This window comes from Taeniopygia guttata, chromosome 5 (assembly GCF_048771995.1).
Source record: "Taeniopygia guttata chromosome 5, bTaeGut7.mat, whole genome shotgun sequence".
Lineage (NCBI taxonomy): Eukaryota > Metazoa > Chordata > Aves > Passeriformes > Estrildidae > Taeniopygia > Taeniopygia guttata.
This window is the reverse complement of record NC_133030.1, coordinates 29174706-29188947: the sequence shown is the minus strand read 5'-3', so window position 1 is coordinate 29188947 and position 14242 is coordinate 29174706. Positions and strand designations below refer to the sequence as shown.

At 41.3% G+C, this 14242-nt stretch overlaps 1 protein-coding gene across 1 annotated transcript in view; it reads left to right on the top strand.

Moving 5' to 3' along the window:
- Nucleotides 1-14242, top strand: part of CDAN1 (codanin 1) — a 31529-nt gene that overhangs the window by 1550 nt on the left and 15737 nt on the right. The window contains exons 2-12 of the mRNA XM_030275495.4: nucleotides 1297-1997; nucleotides 3573-3779; nucleotides 6039-6232; nucleotides 6646-6765; nucleotides 7643-7721; nucleotides 8106-8226; nucleotides 9186-9295; nucleotides 9986-10075; nucleotides 11127-11202; nucleotides 13188-13396; nucleotides 14031-14145. Coding sequence (XP_030131355.4) covers nucleotides 1297-1997; nucleotides 3573-3779; nucleotides 6039-6232; nucleotides 6646-6765; nucleotides 7643-7721; nucleotides 8106-8226; nucleotides 9186-9295; nucleotides 9986-10075; nucleotides 11127-11202; nucleotides 13188-13396; nucleotides 14031-14145 — 2022 coding nt within the window. The remainder of the gene's footprint in view (nucleotides 1-1296; nucleotides 1998-3572; nucleotides 3780-6038; nucleotides 6233-6645; nucleotides 6766-7642; nucleotides 7722-8105; nucleotides 8227-9185; nucleotides 9296-9985; nucleotides 10076-11126; nucleotides 11203-13187; nucleotides 13397-14030; nucleotides 14146-14242) is intronic.

Sequence of the window (14242 nt, the reverse complement as noted above, 5' to 3'; positions counted from 1 at the left end):
TAGGTTGTGAACTGAAAACTTGGAGAAACTACCCAACCTTATGCATAGCATAGACAGTAATCATCTTTGTGCTCCTATGCTAATTCCAGGGGAAGGAATGCTAGGCTATGTCTTGCTCTAGCTCTCATTGCAGTTTTGGGCTGGAGATGGTCGTCTGACACCTCATGGGGGTTATATTGTGACCTGTGCTTTTTCACTGCTTGTTGGCTGCTTGGCTTGTTATCCGGGCTGTGTCAGAATTTCACACTTCTCCAAGGAGCTGAATTGGGCTCACACTTTCAAATATGAATTTTAGTGTAGGTGTTGAAGATTGTATGAGTCCAGTTACAGGCATGCTTTTGCTTCTTTCTTTCATGCAGAAACCGTCTTCAGAAACAATGTTTGCTTTCTTGACTAGTTAGGGTTGTGAATATAACTTTACTGGAGTATGTATGCAATGCTTTCAGTATTACTAAGGGAAAAGTTGCTGCCTTTGAGAATTTCTCCTGTTGTTGCAAATGTTGTTGAATCCCATTGAGAGGAAACAGAAACCTGGTGCAGTGTTAGGAACAAAAGAATTTTGTCTAGGGTACAAAACTTCAAACTACACGTGTAGCATGAAGTTGTTTTCGTTAGGTTTGCCCTTATAAGATCACCACCACCTGTTTAGATAGCAAATGTGTTGAGTCAGTTGGTGGGGTTTTTGTTTAAGTTTCTCAAGTATAAACTTCATGCACCTTAAAGTGGAAGAGGTTTAGACGTCCATGAGGTCTTGAGCAAAATTATTTAATTGAAATGGAAGATGAGCTTTGGTCTTGTATTTGGCGCTGCAGGACTCCAAGTGCTTCATCCATTGTTGTTCTAGCACCCCTCTGTGGGAGCAGGCGGCATTCACAGAAAATAGGGCACTGAGACCTTGCAGATTGTAGATTTTCTGTTAGAATTAGATGCTTTCAGTATTGTTGTTTTCAAAATGTTGAACTTAGAGATGTCAGTTGCTCCAAGTTCTTCCTGGCCATAGCTTCCATGAGTATTATTGACGTTTCCATGGAACAGTTCCCCTATTTTTCAGTCAGAGACCAAAATGAATTACTCCATCTGAAAATTTGAGTCAAAATGGCTTGTGTGTAGGCTGATTTTCAGGTCTGTGACCAGCACTGTGGTTGCTTGAATTTCAGTGACTTACTTTGGCAAGTCATGTTGATTTTTATTGTATATTGAAAAATCCCATAGTTACTACTTAAATGTGTCTAGGTGCTTGGACAGAAAGAATCAGGTAGCATCTTTATATTAATTTTTTGTCTGCTTCTCTTGTAGGAGAACCACATCCATGACAAGCTGGTGTCTCTTAGCTTGCTTCAGAAAGATTTTGTGCCTTTTCTGCTAAATTTTTTAAGGGAGCAGACCAGCCAGATCCTGACTAATGGACCCCCTACTCCTGCTAAAACTCCTAATTCCAAGGCCCATGGGAGCCAAAGGACAGGATCAGAAAGGAGGGCAGGCCATGCAACCAGCAGCCGAGTGCAGCTCTTTTCTCAAAGGACTTCAGTGACCACCTGCACCACAGATACCAGCTTTTCTCCTGCCGCAGCATCCAGCAGTTCCTCTTCCTTTTCTGGGTCGAACCTGTCTAGCCCTTATGGCGATTTCCCCAGCGTGGTCTCCAGCAGCAGCCCGAGCTTTGGGCACAGCCCTGTGCTCCACCACGGTGAGAAGCGCTCCTCTCAGAAGGCCAGCCTGGGGAGCTTCCTGACGGCCACGCCTGAAGCCCTGCCCGTGAGGCGAGGCCGCAGGAAGGGCAGCAGCTCGGTCGGTGCCTCTGGCCGGCAGGTGGCTCGAGATCTGGGGCGTTCCCTTGCTGAAGAGGAGGATGGAAAGAGTGACAGTGGATCGTGGAGTGGAGGGAGAAGGAAGCGGAATGAAGTGCCTCTTGTTTCTGCCAGATCCCCACCCAGCCAGCTAAACCTTAACAACTTGGAGGAGTTTCCGCCCATGGGTGCTGCCTCTGGCTGGACAAAGTAAGAGCGAGTCTGCCTCGCTGTGTCACTGGGATTGCTGTGGGTTGCAGCTTCTTGACCAGCTGTTGTGGGTGTCCAGATGCAGAAGAGGCTGTAATACACAATTCCTAGCTTCTGGGAAACATGGTCAGAACTGCTTTGTTCTGGTCACCATGCAGGGAGGGGAATATTGCCTTGACAGAGAGTCAGGTTTCCTCTCCATGGACTCACCCAAGACACCTCTTTTGCCTCTTGCTTGTGATGCTGCCTGCAGCTTGCCAGTGTGCAGCCCAGCTGATACAAAGCTGAGCACATCTTTGTCCTTGTGTGTTCTAACAAGTCAGCGTTATCATGCTCTTCATGTTTCTCATTTAACAGAATATCAATCAGTAAGGCAGAGCTGTCCTGGAAGGCTCTTCAGCTTCACTGATGCTAGGAAAAAAGCTTTTGGATTGATCTTCTGTGGCTTCTGGTAGCAGATGTTAGTGTGCAGCTTCATTTGTGCTGTGTAATTGTGGACAAAATAGCAGGCTGTGTTCTTGGTCTGCAGCAAGCCCTGGTCTCCTTGGTGACTTCATCTAAGCTTTGGGGCCGCTGTTTGTGTTGTGGTTGCTTCAATCCTTTAATCTTTGTCTTTGTATTCTTTAAAATCCTCATTACCAAATATAAAGCCTTTCTGTCAGTCTCTTTGCTCCGTGTATCAGTCACTGGTCTCTGAATGTGGGACTTTCTGGTTGGACATGCAAAATTCTAGCTAAAAATTATGAAATGTGTGAGTCTGCACAGAAAATTCAAATGCAGGGTCTGGGTCATGCTCTAGATGATGCTCTGGCCAAGGGAGATAAGGTGTGTTTCTAGCACAGACAGCAAGTCTCTCTTCCTCAATTGCATTAATGCTCAACTAGGACAAAGAAGGAGGAGAGAGATCACAAGTCTTTGGAAATCAATGTTACAGCGATTTTGAGAACACCTTAGCAGTTAATATGTAGCAACCAGCATTTCTGTAATGCTTTATGTTTCTGTATCCATTTCCATTTTTTTAGTGTTTTTTGCTACTTTATGAAGCCTCTTCCTGAAGGACAAGTCCAAGTATTTTATGCAGGAAGCATGGGTTTCCCTGAACTTGAACAGCCTAATGTAACTTGGGTGCCTGGGCTCTCACTGGTAGACAGTGGAAACTTGATTGATTTTGGTTTTGGTTTTTTTTTTTTTCTTTCCTCCTGATCATGTTAGATATGAATTCACCAACAGTTTCTTGCTAAAATGGGGTATATCCTGTCCTGCAAATTAGGAGCATTTGGAAGGGTTGTGTGGCACTGTGGTACCTGTTAGATGGCTTGCTATGTGATAATTATTTTTGCTGCAGGTTCAGCAGGTTGTTTGTAGCAGTGTATAGCTCCATGACATTTTTTTTTCAATGATAGAATAAAATGGATAACTACAGGTACAGTTTAGAAATTCAATATCCCAACTCGACATCCATTTCGTTTTAGCATTAGATTCCTCTGAAAGAGTTGATTGCACTTCTGTCTTGAGACCAACATTTTTTGTAGTGGTTCAGCTTGATTTCAGTGGAATTGCTTCTCTTCTTTTCAGCAAAAGCAAACCATCAAGGCGAATTAACCCAACTCCTGTGAGTGCTGAGCGGCCCCTCTCAAAACCAAAGACCTGTTTCACTTCTACACCTGTCAGCCGGTCTCCAGCCTCAAGCCTCGAGGCCTTTACTGCTGCCCAGGAAGGAAACATCTCATCTGTGATAAGCAACAGCCTTCAAGAGGAGAGGGAAATGCTGAAGAAAGAACGGTACATTCTGAGCAGGGGGCTTATTCTTAATTCCCTTTTGTCCTCGTTACAGCTAGGATAGGGTTCATTTTTCAGTAGCCAGGAGGGAGCATGGCCAGGACAAAGTGAAAATGACAGAAGAATATCCAAACCATATATTGGTGACCTCAAACTATAATTTGCTTAAAGCCAAATGTGTCTGTGTTGTCAGACTAGGATATTAATGCACCTAGCTCATGTTTGCCATTTTAGAGGTGTGCTGACTTTGGAGCAATGACTCTCACTTCAAAAGTGTAGTCAGTCCTCACTGCTTTTATGAGATTTTCTCTTCATGGAAATGAATGTGTGGGTATCTCCTGTGCATCTTTCCTTGAATTGCACAGGCAAAGCAATTGGGTGTAATTACAGTGTTTGAAGATTGCACCAAGACAGATTGGTTTGGAGAAAATGAGTTAGTTATGCAAATCTGTGGAAAGTATTAATGCTCTTGAAAGGTAGGTAGACTAACAGAAGCTTCCAGTCAGAGAAAACAGAATATGGGCACTTGAGATTCTGTTTTAAAGATTAGTACTGCAGTTACCTGTTGAAAATTGCTGTCAGATGAGTTGAATTCTAGCTTCTAATATTGTCTCTGCTGTTTGGTTACTGTGTGAGTTTCATTGCTTATAAAATTGTTTCACTGTTAGTCTATGAAGGTTGATACTTAGGAAAAAACAAAGTGCAGTAGTTTGCACTATTGTTTATAATTGCTGACAGAACTGTTGCTGTTCTTTGTAGGTTTTGTTCTTGGGGAAACTCCTCAGGACACAGGTGTAATTCTTTTCCTGTTAAGTTTTGCATTTCACTTCAGTGGGACCAGAGCTGGCTGAGACACATTGAGTCTAATGAATTACTGCTTGTACTGAACCTGCAGCAGAACTGCTCAGGATTCAAACCTGGCACTCTGCACTTAAGTATTCCAGTCTGAATTCTACCTGAAATGTCCCAATAATGTGTATTAACTGAAGTCAGTGAAATAGCAGTATGTGATCGGTTGGATCTTGCCCATGAAGTGATACTCTCTTCTGATCCATCATATGTGAAAGCTGGGAGTTGCTGTTGTGTCCTCAGCTGTGGTGAAGTACAGAAGTAAGGCAGCCTTCAGCCAGCTGGGTCCCTTTGAGCAAGGGCAAAAGATGAATTTCATCCTGAGGTAGATAACAGCACTGGGGCAGAAGTGAAGCTCGGTCTCACTGAGTTATTGGAACCTTGCCTTGGGTAAGGTCACAAAGTACTTAATGGTGGGCTCATCCCTCGGGTGAAATCACAAAGTACTTAATGAATAATATTCTTCAGTTGTATCTATTACTCAGTTTTTTCAGTTGGTTAATTATGTTCATTGCAAAGAAGCTGTTGGTAATTTTTCTACTTCCATTTTGGGACCAGCTGTTCTTCATCACATCAGTTCTGCTAGAAATAGGCCAATAGGAAATGTTCTTTGGTGCAGGTAAAGATGTTTTTGACTTCCCAGAGTCCTTAAAGTGACTTAAATATTTCACTTTTGAGATAGTGTGGCAAGAGGTAGTGTGATGTTCCAAGTGTAAATATTCCATTGGAATCTTTGACAATCATTTGATATTGCTGTTACTCCTTGTGTCCTGTTTCTCATGTGTGTTATGTATGCTGCTCTGGTGTTACATTTTGGATGATCTCTCTAGATACAGTTTTGTACAATGTCTGTGTATTTAACTGAGTGATCATTGTTGATTTATGATCAGCAGTCAAAGTAGTTCCTTCTGTTGGTTAACTTGCCAGTACGGGAGTTCATCAGCTGTTGCATTACCTTTCCACTTAAGCAGTATTGGGTCTTCTTTACATCTGTACCAAAGAGATGGGTGTGAACTTTATTTTCACAGATGTTTTAAAATGTCTAGCTGTCAGAAACTGCACATGCAAAGATGATTTTTAGGACCTGGTCTCTAACAGATGCCTGGTCCTTTACAAGTGCCAGTTCAGATGAGAGAAGCAATAACATGTGTTAGTTGGTTAATTTGGTCAAAGCTGCACTATAACAGAGTTGGAATTTGAATGGAATTCTTTAGTCTTTTGCTTGCTAACCCCAAGATCTATTCTCCATAAATTGCTATCATGCTAAAAGCTGCTTTAGACAGTGTAAATGGCGTAGTTTAGTTATTGCAGGATTTCCTTCATGCTACACTGGAAGAGAAAGCCTCTTCTGGTTGCATGGCTGCTGTAGATCATCCTCAGTCACATGGTTATGTTGCTGCTCTTGAATTTCAGATGCAAATTGCTGCACCAGGCGTCTTCTCCTGCAGGGATATCTTTTGATGCTTGTACTCCAGCTAAGCCTAGCTACACTCGCAGTGCCAGCCTTCCTGCTGAAAACCATTTGGTGACCTGTGCAAATCCTGCTAAGGTTTCCTGCAAGAAACAGTTGGAGTGTCTGGCACAGCTCTATTCATCATGTATAGCAGGTGAGGACACAGAAGATGTGAGACTGACCTTTTCTTTGAGCTTTGAACTTGTGTGTGTGTTGTGGAAGCTGTGGGATAGTTATAGTGTACAAACAAATGACATCTGGGAAAAGTAAAGTAAGCCAATACAGTTATTAAAATAAATGAATACTTGGTAAAAGTTTAGGGAAGGAGGTGAGCTTGATGCAGTACTCTGAGCTGCAGTAGACTGAAGTTGTATGTCCCATCCGAAACCAGGCTATTCCCCGACACATCTTTCACATGCTGATCTACACTGTATCACAGTATCATGTTGTGGGGAGAGAATTCTTTGCTGATTACCACAGAATAGGAATCTATCCTTTTACCTTTGTGTATTAAAGCAGGACAGTATTGAGTAATCCACCTTTAACATCCCAATAACTCTCTCCCAGAAAACCTGGTACCAAATATTTTTCTGGAACTGTTTTTCGTTCTGCAACTGTTGACATCTAAAGGCACTTCTACTGCAGAAGATGGGGATAGTGACCCTGAAATCAGTGAAAGAAATAGAGGTAAGCAGTAGTAATTAAGGGAAAGAATCTTGCTTCCATAGCATGAGAAAATGTTGTAGAGTAGCTTGGACAGTTATTCTTAAATTACATAAAAATGCCTTATTAGCACTGTGGGACTCATCTGAGATGCTGACAAAAGTCATACATGTGTGGGAAGTGCTTCCACAGTATGATAGAGTGGGGTTGCTAGTTACTGTTTGAATCTAGTTTTCGGCTATTGTGCAAGAGTTGCTGTAGCTGCTTCCTAACACGGACTTTCAGAGGTAAGGACAGGTGTGCTTGAGTTGCTTCTCCATTGATCCTGCAACTCAAATGTGCTGTTGACCTGCTATGTGTTTATTAAGCTTTAGGTTTGGCTCTGAGTGCACAGGATACAGCCATACCGTTGCATTTGTTTTTTTTTGCAAATTCATCCTTAAGCTTGATGCAATTAGCACTTTGATATGGATAGTACAACCAAAAGAGTGGCTTTAGGATGAGACCCACCACACCCTCCTCCACCCCACATGCCTCAGTTTGATTACCTTTGTTTTGCTACTCTTTGATTCTTAGGGCTGAGATTAGGAACATGAAATCTTCAGCCATGGGAACACCATTTTATGATTGTTCGTAGTTGTTCTACTTTTCTTGCCCTGTATCTGCTTACTGTTGTTCAGAACATTGAGAAAGACTCTTTTCTTTTCCATACAGCATTAAACAGTTCAATTGCCTTTAGTATAGGAAGGATAGGGAATGGGAACTTCTGAAAATTGAATAGGGATCTGGAAGATTATTTTTGGATATGTAATTTCCTACTTTGCTTAAAAGCTAATTGTTGGTCCTTTAGTTTATAAATGGTAAAAGGTATTGTTGTCTCATGTTTCTTTTTTCCCTTTAGATGTATCAGGGAGACAGCATTTTGAAAGTGTGCACAATTGTGTTTATTTTGCTGTTCGAGTCTTGGATTATCAATATGAGTGAGTTGAATTCTTTTTTTATCTGCTTGTGTCTGCAGTTGTGTGTGGGATTAAGCAAGTGTGCTTGGGTTGTAGAACTTTACTAGTTACAGGCACAGAGTTGTTAATTTTTCTTCAAAAAATGCAACTTGACCTGGATTTGGGTGTCTGTGGGTTTCTTTTCACTGATGTGTCCACTGAACTTTGTTGTAATTGTGCAAGAACGGGGAAGTCTTGAGAATGATAATAAATCATGTACCCAGCAGGAAATCCTACTGCTATCTGTTTGTTTAGAACTCTTCACTTGGCAGCATCATAAAATGCCGACATAAGCATTTCTTTAGAACTGCTCAAATATTGTTTGTCTGTCTGTCTCTCTGAGCTTTATCTCCATTATCTTGGCAGAATTATTTCCCATTTAGAAAAGGGGATGCTGAAGCTTTTGGCTGAAAATGAGCGGATTGCATCGTTTTCTCCCACCTTGCACAAGAGGCTCAGGCAGGCTTATGAAAGCAGCACAGCTAAGGTAAAAATTGGCAGACTCCAAGTGACATTGCTTCAAGCCTTTGTGTTGTTGTTCTTGTATTTGCAATGGCTTTGATGTTAAATCTCATTCTTTCTATTTCATCTTCTTGTGTTGTCTTTAGAAACTGTCTAAAAGCTACTTTTTTTCCTTGTCAGTGAGTGATCATGTTGCTGGGTCCAGTGATTGTTAGCTGTGAATCACTGCTGGCTAGCCTTACATTGTGCTCTGAGTCTTGACCTCAGCCAGAAATTTCGATAGGGTCAAGTTTTGCTTTTGAAATTCTCACCTAATAAACATGGATCCCAGGAGAGTGATTAGTTAGGTGCAATATCAGAAGGTAGTTTCAAAGATTTGGATTTCTTTCATAGATATGGACTTTTTTTAAGCAAACAACAATTCACAGGAGACAATCCAGACTGGGAAAAATGGTTCCCTCGTGTGATCAACTGGGTTAGGGAACCACTTTGATTGGTAGGAATTGGATGGTAGAAATGTATTTTGTTTCTCATTTAATCTATCTTTTAAAAATGGAAATTACTCCTGGCAAAGAAGGGACAGGGTACTGAGATTGGGACTTATCAGTAGCTGAGCTTTAAAGTTGTTAAAGTTGTAAATAAAGGTCTTAAGGCCTATATTGAAGTATACTTCAACTGTTTGTGGGTCTTTCCACACTGTATGAATACTGGTTGCAATCTGGTCAGCAGAGATTTAAGGGGATCAGATACTTTCTCTTTTAATGTTGAGTGATTCTGTGCCTGTAGCCTGATGTAGGTTGTACAACTATTGGTGTTTGCTAGTAGTTTGCAGCTGGGAAGTAGCGTGTCTGAACAACTCAGTTGTCTGAACAACTCAGCTGGTGATACTCGTTTCCTCACCATGCCTTTTCCCTGCTTTTTTCTTGGTCTCAGATTGTTTAGAGACTTCCATTAGCTTATTGGCTGCCTTTATATTTTTAACAGGTGTCTCTCCTGCTGCCATGCTCTGTACAGTCTGTTTCTTTTCAGCCAGAAACTGATAATCGCTCTAACTTTCCCAGTGACAGAGCTTTTCACATATTTAAGAAACAAAGGTAAGTTTCATCTACTATTCCTGGATGCTCAAGGGTGTAACCTTTGCATGATTGTGACTAAAAGATATTAATAATGTCTCTTGTATGCTACATGCTGTAGAAAAAAATCTTGAAATTTTTGCTCTAATTAAATGAAAAAAGTCTTTGTCCATATTGACTGCAGGAACTAAATGGTTAATGTCTTTAGAGAAGAACAGCCTAATTCTTCAGGAGTTATTGAGATTTCTGATAATGCCAGTACAGTGTGTCACCCTACTGGATTGCTTCTGCATATATATCTGGTATGCTTTTATTCTTCCTGCTGTCTCCCTCCATGCTTGCAGCAACAGGGTGAGGGCAGAATGACAAGTTGTCTTGGTCCTTTTCTTTTTCTCATAGGTATTACTTCATGTGGCTTATTCTTTCCTGCCTCTCAGTCTTCACTATGTCTGTCTGGTAATGGCTGTTTTGGTCATTCCATCATAGATTGGGCATAACAAGCTTAAGCACTTGCTGTCAAAGACATGGAAAATGGAAACTCACTGAAGTACTGCTAACATTTATGAGTTTTTCAAAGGTATCTGAATGTTTGGAGGCTGGAGTTACTTAATCTGAGGTAGATTCTTGCTGGGAAGCTTTGGAGCAATTAATGCTCGGTTGTTTAAATTTTGAAGAGTGGGAATTCATTCCCTTAAATATCATGATTTGCAGGGATATATTTTATGAACTTCTGCGTGAATGGGAGGATAACAATGAGAAAACTGGCTGGGACTTTGAAAGAGTTCTGGGCAACAAGATCAGGTAGGAGTCTTAAGCAACTTCAGCTAGCTCTTTAATGTTGCTGAATTGCTGGTGAATCATGCTACACTTGGCATCCTTAGTTCCATGTCCTCCCAGGTCTTCTGCACTACTCTCTAGGGTGTTGTGTGCTGCTTGGAAGAGGCTGCTCGTGTACACTTGCTTCTGAATTTAAAAGTTTCAACCGTTACCTTAAAGAAAGAAGCCATAAGTGGCAGGGGTGTGATTTGATCAGTCCTGATGTTGATCTTTCCCTTTCGTAATCGCAGAAAGAGCTACTCTCAAAACCAGTGTATTGTTGTTTGAACATTGTTGTTGTATACACTTCTGTGTGCATGTCATGTTTTCCATGTCTGGCTCCTCTTAAGTGAGAAGTGTTATATGTTCAGAAGCTGTTCACTCTTCTAATTATTTCAGGAGGTCTAGTGCATTGGCTCTGAAAACAAGACAACTGTGTCTCTTTCTATGGAAAGCATACTGTTTTATTCATTTATTGCTTTATCAAAATGCAGTATGTATAAAGAAACTATTGTAGCATTGAAAGCAGTTGCCTTGTGGGTTTCTGTGTTAGTCTCAACCACCAGCCTACTTAAGTAACATTTATCTAGGTGGCATTTCACCACAAGAGCAAAACAAGGCTGAGGCTTAAACTGAGAAATTTTGGGGCATCAGAAGCAGCACTGTTGCTGTTTCCTTACTTCCTTATGTGTGAACTCTCGACTTACTGTTCTGGGCAGGGAAGAGTGGGAGCGGAATGAGTTTATTATTTTTTCTAAATAACAACATTATTGAAGGAAAGGAAAAAATTATTTTTATCTCTAGAGCTGTGTTTGCTCTGCAGGTGCTCAGGGAAAATTTTTGTTTCCGTGTCAGCAGCATGTGGGGCTCAGTGCTTGGGAAACTGGGTTATAAAAGTATTGCTTTTTTTCAATAGCCTTTGGAGATTGCTTTCTTAAAAGTAGGCCTTTTAGGCTTTTGGTATAGTTTGAAGTTAGAACACTGCTTTTTGTACCACAAAGTTCCAGTCAGAATTTGATCATGATTTCCTTCACAGGGCCATGATGGCTCACCTATCTGCAACCTGCAACCACAGCCATTTTGCCAGGCTCTTTCAGAAACAGCTTATCCAGGTAAATGTCATGGGTTGTTTAATGACTGTATACATCAAAATGGATTTTATCTTTCCTTGGCCTCAAAAAACAAGTCATGTTTTGTAAGCTTCTTTGAGATTTTCCTATTGAAACTTTTTTGGGGAGAGTCAAGTTTTCAGGATGGGAAATTCTTTCCTTCTTCAGAAATAATCAGTGATAAATTACCAGTGAAGTCTCTTTAAATCAGGAATAAGGCACACTGAGAACATTTTGAGTTGTAAGCATTCATTCTTCATGGCTATTTACTTTGACCTTCTAATTTTAGTACAGCTACAGTTTCTGGAAATTTTAGGGTTGTATTTTGACGTTTTTCAAGTGCAGAGGTTCCCAGTTATGTTTGATAGCAGCATCAGTGCAAAAAAATCTCTGGCTCTTCTGTGTAACACTTGGCAGGCTGGCTTTGGTACAGTATTGCTGTTGTAATTTGGCGGGGTGGGGTTTGGCCAATTTCAAGCATCATCTGACTTCCTTGTAAATAAACAAATGAAGAAGATTCACTGTATTCTCTGTAGATATGTGGCTTATTGGTGGGCTCCTTTTGGAGAGCAGAACAGCCACAGAACCTCAGCCTGAGTGTTAGCTCACACACATTGCCGGGAAGTTGCAAGCTGTTGGAATGTTGTGAATTCCTCTAGTGTCAAGTCTGAGTTTGCATCAATGACCTGTCTTGACTGTATGGGTGTGTTCATAGAAATGGTGGGAAAGAAGTAAGATTAACTTTGTTACATCAATAGGATTTAATTAGTGATAGGTGCTGTATTTCTCCTTTGTATCTGTGCCTTCTTAATGCAGACTGCAGGATTTCACAAGGGTAACCAGAGATCTAAACTGGTGTTTTCAATGGATCCAGTGTGTCTGTCTGGAAAGTGATTTGCAGAATGTTGTGTGTATTATGATACTCTTGCAGAAATGAACTGAGAGTGAGGACTTGTGTCAAGGCCTGATAATTTAAAGGTAGAGAAGTTAGTAAGATTTTCCCTTGGGGAGGTGGGGATAGTTTGTTTGGAATAAATTGACCTAGTACTTGCTCACTTGATAGACAGTTTTAAATGTTGCTTCTTTTTGTTATGATCACTCTCATTAAAACTATCGTGACTTAGATGTAGGGATATGCAGGTAACTTTTCCTGTTGCTGAGTATTTGCTAGGCTATGTCTGGAGTGCTGTGTCCAGTCTTGGGCTCACCAGCACAAGGAAAGAAAGATACAGATTTACTAGAGCAAGTCCAGCTCAGGGTTATGTAAATGATTAAGGCACCAAATATTTTTTGTATGAGGAAGAAATGTTGAGACCTGGGAGTATTCAGTATGGAGAAGAAAAGGCTCCAGGTTGTCTTAGCGCTGTTACAAATACCTGCTGGGAAGGAATGAAGAAGAGGGAGTGAGATTTTTCTCAGTAGTGTTCACTGACAGGTCAGGAGGCTGACCCTGACTGAACCAAGAGGGTTAGATTAGGTGATCCAAGAGGTCCCTTCTTAACAGTTCTTCAGTTCTGTAATTCTTTGAGTCTTCAGTTGTATCTGTGTGTTTAAGGCAGTGGGGCATTAATTTTTAAATTTTATTTAACTCTATGGAAATTCAGGAACACCTGCTCTGGGAATATGTAGTGCAGCATCATGGGCCTTGGAGACTGAGCTAAAGATCCTACTGAGTGTTTCATGAAGATCATGAGAGTGATAGGTATTCTCTCCACACATCCACATGTCGCCTGCTAGATATGCCCTAGTTAGATGTGTGGGATTGGAATTCCATCTCACAAGACCTCTAGGCTGTGTATGGCCAATGTGGATAGCATGTTTTGGCATGGGGAAGAGTTGTTCTGTATGTTCCTGGGCACTATAAGGACCATGCATAGATTACTCCAAAAACAGTCTTGTGAGGAAGGGGTAATATGCTGGGTGAGAGATTAAGTGAAATGATGCCTTGTTACAAATATTTCACCTCACTACTCTTCTGTCTCCTAAAGATGTGCAAAGGTCCTATTGGTGGTGGTGCAAGCTGGGGAGACACCCCAGACCAAGATGTCCTCAATATGCTGGGCTCTGATAATCTGAGCCGTCTGAAGAGGCTGCAGGAAAGATTTGTTGTTCCTCAGAGCATCAGAGGGCCTTGTCCACCCCCTTCATTCCCAGGGTGCCAACAATTCTTCAAGGACTTCATCATCAGTGCTGGAAGGTGAGAGGCCTGGGCTTGCTATTCCCTCTGAAATGAGTGGGCAGTGGAAGCACCAGCATGTTTCTCTTGCAGCAGGGAGTTATCCAGAAAGTTTAGGACTACTACTAGACTATATGGTAATGATTTTTCTTCTATAAACCCATAATATTTTTTTGGAGCTGTCAGCATTTTCCAGTGCCAAGGCATGCAGTGCTACCTAGCAAGGACACTACACTGGACAAATGCTTCTTGTGTGATAGTGCATGAAGCCAAGGTGTACAGGACGAAGCCAGGTTCATGGTTTTGTTTAATAAGTTTTTCATAATTCACAGCATGGGGAATTATAATTTATGTGAGATTTTAATCTAAAATTCAGTTATTTTATAGATTCCTCCTTTGGCAGATCAATTTTATTATCCTTATGCTGAGACTTGTTACATAATATCTCTGAAAAAGTACAAATGAAGAATGGAAATGAGTTGGTCAGCCAGTCCTAAGTCTTCTCTCTTGCTTTCTTGTGTGTCAGTGTGTTATGTTGTATGTCCATGGATGCTTGTTACAACTCCTGAGATAAGCTTAAAATTCTGCAGTGTGTTAGTTGAGGTTTTACTGCTGTTTTCAGCCCAATCTGACTCATCACCATCTTTTGCTGAAGTTACCAGTTCAATCAGCACCTGATGGATAGTCTGTGCCTGAAGATACTCGAACTGAATGGTCTTACTCTGGTGGAGCACGAGCACGGTGATGGGGAAACAGATATGGAAGAACAGGTAGGCTTGCTTTGTGCAAACACATCTGTCAGGAATTTCTCTGAGCTGTTCCACTAGTCAAACAATTACTGGCTTGATTTTCAGTTGCTTTGAGCTT